Source organism: Podarcis pityusensis (genome assembly GCF_964106645.2).
Source record: "Podarcis pityusensis genome assembly, chromosome: 1".
In the NCBI taxonomy this organism is placed as follows: domain Eukaryota; kingdom Metazoa; phylum Chordata; class Lepidosauria; order Squamata; family Lacertidae; genus Podarcis; species Podarcis pityusensis.
This window is the reverse complement of record NC_138028.1, coordinates 37,977,140-37,985,422: the sequence shown is the minus strand read 5'-3', so window position 1 is coordinate 37,985,422 and position 8,283 is coordinate 37,977,140. Positions and strand designations below refer to the sequence as shown.

At 35.5% G+C, this 8,283-nt stretch overlaps 1 protein-coding gene across 2 annotated transcripts in view; it reads right to left on the bottom strand.

Annotated features, from left to right (window-relative positions):
- Positions 1 to 465: 465 nt before the first annotated feature.
- Positions 466 to 8,283, bottom strand: part of NOVA1 (NOVA alternative splicing regulator 1) — a 151,628-nt gene continuing 143,810 nt past the window's right edge. Inside the window, exons 5-6 of one of the 2 annotated variants that reach the window (XM_080978547.1) lie at positions 6,855 to 6,908; positions 466 to 5,195 (exon numbers count right to left, since the gene is read on the bottom strand). In XM_080978547.1, coding sequence (XP_080834673.1) covers positions 5,175 to 5,195; positions 6,855 to 6,908 — 75 coding nt within the window. In that variant the 3' untranslated portion in view covers positions 466 to 5,174. Of the gene's footprint in view, positions 5,196 to 5,245; positions 6,909 to 8,283 lie in introns of those variants that run through there. The other variant, XM_080978546.1, reaches the window with a different exon arrangement.

Sequence of the window (8,283 nt, the reverse complement as noted above, 5' to 3'; positions counted from 1 at the left end):
AGGTAGACAGTAATTTCACTTGACCCCTGCTGTGTCTTCCATGGGTCCAAACTTTTCTAAATGTGTAGTAAATTGTATGAGATGTTATATTGTTGTGGTTTTTGAGGACCTTGAAATATGTTGCTGCTCAATGTGGATCTTCTCCTTTCATTTATTTATTTATTTATTTATTTATTTATTTATTTAGCTAGCTCCAGGTCCTTAAGAATGAATGCAAGAAGTTGAGTATGTGATCTAAACCATTCCTTGGAATGCTCTTCTATTTTTCACTTCAAATAAAGCTTTCAAAACTAATTTGGGTGGTTTAGATTTAGAGCTGAGCTTTATAATTAAACCTCTGTTTTCACTGGCTCCTTTGGAAGCAAGGGTGGGATATAAATTTAGGAAATAATAAATAAATTGTATAATTAAATATAGGGCAAAAAATTGTTTTAAAAATAAAGACTCATACAGGCATAGATTGCATTCTAATACACACATAGCGGTTTTATTTGTAAGAATATCAATGTTGAAAATAAGTCAACTTTTTAAATCTTTGGATTCTTTTTTAATTCAAAAACTCAATTAATTTTTATAGCAAAACATCTGAAGCCAAATAACAGTAGTATTACTCCGTAATACCCACTGCTACCACCCCCAGTGAATATAAATCCCACCATAACAGTTATGTTCAGAGATGGCGCACCATGTCTTCCGCTGAAGATCTATAACAAACAAAAAAGGCTGAAGTGTTAGTGACATTTAGGAATACAAGATTGTAGAAAGATAGCTCAATTGTCAAAACAGAAGAAATGAAATGAATAAATGAATATAGTTTAAGTAGAAACCTTTGGGAAGTTCTGCTGTGCAACCTCCACCCCTCCAAAATGAATGAGAGTGGTGCAAGAGCGCTACCATTCTCCTGCACCACTTTCATTCATTCCAATGTTGCACAGATCCTCAGGGGATGTGAAAATAAATACTATTGTGTTCTAGTACAGTTCCCATTTGTTTTAATGGGGCCTGCACTGATCGGAGGGGGTTTAAGGACCCTGGTGAATTGCTCCCTCGTTTTTCAACCCACGGAGATTTCAACAGTGTAACTGTAAATACTAACACAAAGTATAGAACACAAAGTATAGAAATCTCTCATGCTCATGCCAATGTAACTCACGCTGAAAAAAGGGAAAACACTATAAATCCCTTTCAGTCAACTTTCCCCAAAAATCTTAATTGTTTTTCCTTGTAGAAAAAAGAAATCTTGGCTAAATTTAGAAATTTAGCTTTTAATTTTTAATGTTTGTCTTTATTGATACATCTATTGATATTAAGAGATATTAAGATTTAGAAGGGCAACCGCTGAATAGCATTGTCAAATATTCAATTAGCTGAAGTTAAACTAATGTATAAATAAGAATGCAACATCAGTCTCTTACTTATTCATAGTGTTGTGATAACATAATCAGGGACTAATGTCTGCAATACATAGTTTGTAATTAAATCTATGCACCAATTGCAAGATGAGGTTTCACTTCCTTCCTTTTTTTCTTTTTTTATATAGCAACAGCTTAAGGCTAATTTACGGCTATATATTGGTTAGCCAGTGTTATTCCCAAGAAAACAATTTGGTAAAAGAATATACAAGTTACACATTGGCTATAGAGGAAGTTCAACAAGGGGATTGGGCCTTTGCTGTGTAAAACCTTGAATAAGTAGAGGTTTGAATTGTTTACTTGCAGTAGCGGCACTAATATCTGTTACTTGATCACTTCTCCAGGGATAGGACTTTCCTTCACCTTGTGTCTGGATTAGCAGCCCATTTCAGGATCACATTATGAATTGTGGTCTTCAAGCTGTCTACTCCTGCATTGATGTTTAGGGGTCAAGCAATCTGTGACTTGGTGGCCACATAGTCAAGACTCTTGTGCAGCCTACAAATGATTACACCCTTAAGACTATGCATATGTCTCATAATTGCATTAATATCTAAAAAGGTTACAGATTAAAGTTTTGCTTATGTTCTTCACAGCAGTCCATATTGCTGGAAGTACTGGGTGAGATGACTAAAAATATAATGCTAGAACAGCCTTTCTCAACCTGTGGGTACCCAGATGTTGTTGAACTACAACTCCTATCTAGCTAGCAAGGCCAGAGCTCAGGGATGATGGGAGTTGTAGTCCAACAATATCTGGGGACCCACAGGTTGAGAACCGCTATGCTAGAAGATCCTTGCTGGATGAGGTCAAAGGCCCATTGAGTTCCACATCCAGTTCTCCCAGTGGCCAGCAAGATGCCTGTGGAAACCTGCAAACAGGACCTAATTGCAACAGTTGCTAACAAGACTGAGCTTGCTAATAACATAGAACTGAATTATTATGCATTATCATGTGCTCTTGTGTCATCAAGGAAAGCTAGGTTCGATTTACTTGATTTGTGCAGCCCAAATGGTGTGCATGTTGACTCAGAATAACATTCACACAAGTACATTTATGATGAATGCTCAGGGAGACTTCTTGCAGAATTATGGTATGTTTCAGCTTGATCCAATCTGGTTCTCAGCTGTCCAAACAGCCGCATGGTGAAAATCAGAGTGATTTAGGATTCTTTCTAATTCAACCTTAACTGATTCAATTGGACCGCATTATAGGTATCAGTGAGATAGGACATTAGTTGCCCTTTTTGACAAAAGAAGGGGCAACACATGAGTACAATAGGTATATTAGTTCTGTAGAAAAACAACTGCACTTATTCAACCATTTTTTGTGCTAAGGGAATGATGAAAGCAGCGTTGATGTTTATTTTTTTAACACCAGCTTTCTATCTACATCTATGTTTCTGGGATATATCTTTGGAATAACCATGGAACAAGATGGATTTGACTTACTAAAAGCTGTTTAGGAAACAGGTCTGGCAGGAGATTTTCACCTCTCTTTCTGTCTAGAAATTATCTTTGTGGAAGCATGGCAGATTTTGGTTTTGTTCATTAAAACAACCATAGATGCTCTTCTAACATTTTGTTGTTTTGCAGCATAACCATAATATATAGCAGGTCCTTTAAACCATTAACTCCCCCAGAAAAAGATAACATTTAAGAGTCTTGCACCCTTGAGACTCTTGGTGAGTGCTGGCAGAGTTGTAGACAAAATGGAGCCACTAAGAAACAAATGGGAGGCATTAGCGCACTTGTGGCAACTCCAGTGTTTGTACACATGCACATGCGCACACAAACACACACATTAGGGGAAAAAGCCTAAAGGAACAATGTAGTGATGGCTATTTCGCCTTGTGAGTTTATGAATAGTAAACTTTTCCAGGTTCTTAAAAACCAACTTTTACAAATGAGGAAGGAAGTCTAAATAAGTCAATAGATTTTCCTACAGTATAGTATTTTTATTCAAAAAATGGATTCCCTACACATAATTAAGGGAATATATTGCTGACATTAGCCCAAATTAAAAAATTTTTGCTTACCCGTGAAAGATGTCTCAATGGCTTATAAAAAACGCCATGAAAAGTAGGCTTATTTTTGTTTCCTTGGTTCATGATTACTATGTCCAAACAGACATTTGAACTGATACTGCTGGATTACATGACAAGAGATCATCTGCTGCAAATTACTATTTTAAAAAAAATACTTTACATCTTTTCATTTCTTCTGGATAATATTTTAGAACCAACTTGTCTGCCCACCTCATACCACCAAATTACATCTCCTGAAGGAAAAAGGAGAGTTTTGTCATGCACTCCACACTCCCATTTCTATTTCCTTTCACTGCTCTAGTCTCCATTATTAGCACACTGTAAAGTAGGTAACACTCCTACACGTCTTTACTTTCAGATAGGCCAGTTCACACAAATAGGGTCATTCTGGAATAAATAGCTTGAAAATTACAGTCCTGTGCCTGTAAATGAAAAACATGAGAGACTTATATTTCTTGAAGAACAAATTAGGCAAGGATGAAAGCACAGATCCAATGCAGTTTATGCATATTAACTAGCCAAAAATGAAATAAAAGTAAACAATGCTTTAAATTGGGGATTGTATGCAAATCTTTCAGCTCTGAGCCTGATTTAAATCTAGTATGGTAAATGTGGTGCAATGCCCAATGACACAAAATCATATGTCTTAATTTTTAAGATTTTTTAAAAAGTTCATTAGTTCAATTAAGTTATTTTTTTCAAAATCATTTTATAATGCAGTGATCTTCACTGTATGTTATTTGGGACATGATCTCATAAGGACTTCCTGCTCTCCAGTCTGAAAGAAAATGCTTCATGCACACACAGTAATTTTTCACTACATGCCTAATATTTGCTTGCAAGTAGAATAGAGATAAAACTCTGGTATGTGAAACCCCGTGAATGCCCCAGATACCTTGGAGCAGGCCCAGGAATAAAATTCACTAGTACAGGGTGACACTGGATATTATCGTGGTATTAATACTGTGAGCTAGTGTGGTGAAGCTGTTAAGAGATTAGGACTTGGAAGCCAGGGTTCAATTTCCCACTTGGCCATGAAGCTCTTTGGGTGACTTTGGCTAGTCACTGGCTGCTAGCCTAACCCACCTCACAGGGTTGTGTGGAGATTGAGAAGGGGGAGAACCATGTCTGCTACCTTGAGCTTCCTGCAGAAAAAGCTGGGACAGAAATGCAATGAACGAACAAACACATTTCTATCTCAAATTTGCCAGTAATTTTATAACTTGTTTGAGGTGATAATGGGGAACTGTTTTCTAAATTTCCCATCATATTGCAAATCTAGATCTTGTATATTTTCCCATTCTTCCATTAAGATTATAAAAATACAACATTGAGAGAATATTAGACTTGTATTTTCTTACTGCTTTATTGTCTAATATTAAGATGAGGGTTTTTTTAAAAAAAATCATAGTTAAGTTTAAAAGCAAATCTCTAGAAATAGGTGTTGTAAGCGCTGTTAAATCAACGTATGAAGCTGAGCTCAATTTTTGATGTGTGAGAGACAATATGGGATATGACGGTCAGATAATCACATCCCTGGTGTGATAGGTTCTCATGACATGCCTGATCTTTACAATTGCTTTCTAAGAGAAAGAAATCTCCTTGAGGGGCTGTAAAGATGATATATCTGCCAGTAAATACTGAGCAGTAGATTTCAAGACTTCTGTGCATCTTTCTAAGATCAGGACTACTCATTTAGAATAACAACCATTTGATTACTTAGCATGCTTTTTTTCCTGTGCAAAGAAAAGAAAAAAGAAGAAAAGAACAGTTAATACAAGCAACATCAGTATTAAAGATTATTTTAATATGTAGATTCATACAAATGATCACTGCTTAAAAGTGCCACATGGTCCCGCCACCATCAGTTACACATTTAATGTTTCCTTCCCAAGCAAATGGCAAATATTAAACTTAGTCACATTACATAACATAGACATGGTTTAAAATGGCAACACTTCCAACATGGCATGTTAAATAAATTCATTATGATCATATTAGTATTATGATATAGAAAAATAGCAAGACTCCTTTATATTCATAGTTTACTACAAATAGGGTTTATATTGCACAATGCCCCCCTGACAGTGAGTATAATTTTCATTTACATTACTTCCTTGGTCTTGGACGGTTTGTCCCTTTCGGGTTATTTATTTATTAAATTTCAATCTTGCCCTTTCTCCCAAAGGAGCCCAAGGCAGCTAATAATAAAACAGCAAAACAATTCATTTTTTTTCCTTTTAAAAAATTAAGGTCAGCAATCAGTAATGGAGAATTTTGCATCGTGTTGATAATATTGCAAACAATGTCATTTATTACTGGAACATCCCTATTTACCATTTGTGAGCAATGGGCAGAGCATATGTCATAGAAGATGTGAGATCCTATCTTTCTCTCTATTACTCTAGAATTCCAAAGAATAAGAATACTTCATTCTGGGTTCCAGAGCAATCGAGCTTTAATTGCAATATTGAAGGGTAGTATATCATTAGATTTTCTCAAACAAATATGAAAGCTTACCATATTTCACTGTTCATTTTTATGAAAGAGATACTGTGATCATAGGCTCATGCAATCTCAAACATAAATCCTGCAATCTATCAGCACAGATCTGGAAGTAAGTCTCACTGAATTCAATGGGACTTACTTCCGAGTAAACATGTATAGCACTGCACTGGCAGGCTCTTACCTGCTTGATTATCCCCATTCATTACAATGGACCACATATATGCCACAGAATGTGCACACAAGATGAACTTGTTCCATGTGCACATTGGAGTACAGTGTCCAGAACAGGGAGCTGGATTATGAAGAATTTAATTTTCTTCCATAAAACTGAAAAGTGAAAATAGGCATTATATACTCCTTACATTACAAATTCTATATAATTTAAATAAAAAATAAATGTGTATATTTATAAAACAAATACAAATAAGTATTTCTCCAGAGCACTCTCAAAATAGATTGCTATATATGCTTCAGACCCATTTAAATTTATTAAAATGTCTAGGCTTTCACATTAACACCATCTAGAAATTCCCCAGTGTATGTTTACAATTGTAATAGGGGGACAACTGTCCTACAATAATATGGCACAAAATGTGTGTGGTTTTTTTTAAGTACACAAGACTGAATACTTCCCCCCCCTAAATACCAATGAAACAATTATTTCTCATTCCAGTAATATTATTTGTTGAATATGACATTTCCCCTCCTAAACCCAACTGCTTTGATCTGTACCTTTTCTGCAAATTCAGTTTGTGGCACTGAGTTTTCGTAAGATATAGGTGATATGCTAGTATTCTATGAATTGATATTTAGTACTTTAAAGTATCGTGAATGAACCGTCTATGCTATATGTTTTGCTGATTTTTTTTAATGCACATAATACTTACCAATCGTGTAAATGGCACTGACATACAACTGCAGCTAGCTATGTATATTAATGCCTATGAGAAAACAAACAGATTCCAGGAGGGAAAACTTTTAGATACTTAAGGCTAAATTAACTTTCCTCCTAGTAGATTAAACAAAACATGCAGTATTTTACAAATCTGTAATACTGTGTACCATATGCATACATATTTAGTTTGTTTTTGTCCATCTGAAGAACCACCAGTCCCAGTACATGTAACCAATGCTTTCTTGTAGTAATAAAGCATGTCTCCTCAAGCATGTCTGCCTCAGATTTCTTAGGCTCCTGTTCTTGTTGACACTTTGCATTAGGCATAACCTTAAGGGGGAATGTTCATATCACACTGTGCAATACATGTCAGGATGTATACTGAGTTTGTGTGACCCATCATGAAAATTTCCAATGAAACTCTGACATAGGGATTACATTCACTGTTAAATTACTAAAATCTACCAATTTTAATGCTTTAAGACTGTTTATTTTTTCCAATAGAAAAATAAATCTCATACATTTGAAGTGGTACACAAAAAACTGGGATAAAATTTATCAGATTTCTTGATAGCACCATTTACACATTCTTTAAAGTAAACATTAATATGCACTTTCTTAGAAAGCGATATAAATATATAGATATATAAATACAGGACTTGCTAACCTCTGTTAACCATCTGAATGTGATGGAATAATCTATCTCTACTGTGCAGGTAGGTTTGTGCATGGTGGTGTGGCAATATTTTAAAAGTTTGTTACAGATGTGATGGGAAGCTGGAAGGAGTCGAATAAGCAGAAAAAAGAGCTTAGATCTACTGTAAGCAATGAGTCGGAATGAGCCGTTAAAGGTTAGAATTTATCTTTGTTTCTGATCATTCAATGAGAAAAATGACTTCCACAGAAATAGATAGTTTTAAACTGTTTGTAGAAAGGGGTGGAGTGGTGGGGGTGAAATAGGATTGAAAGTCCTACAGGTAATAGCAATAACTGGAAGTGCAGACGAAATTGGTCTTCAGTGCAAAGAGGAAGGCAGCCATTTAAAAAGTCTAAGTGCAATGTTGTGGTGCTGAAAGAAAAGCTCCAGGTGATAAAGGGAAAAAAAAACTGCAATGCAACTTCAAGCAGTAATTTTGTGGTGCTGAAAGGACAGCTCCCAGTGTTGAGGAAAAGATCTTGGATCTAGAATGAGGTGTCCAATCTGTATGATAAACAGCACACTGTGTCTCAGAGCGCCTATTCAATCTCAGTAAGTAAATGAAATATTGATTGAAAGTGACCCTGAAACAGAATGCATTAAAAAGACATAGAAAGCTGCAGAACTGAGGTAATTCTTATTCAGTGTGTTCACCAGCCTCCCTATAGTAAAACAAATCTATAAATAGGTGCATTTCATAAGATGTTTGGCCCTTGTATCATCT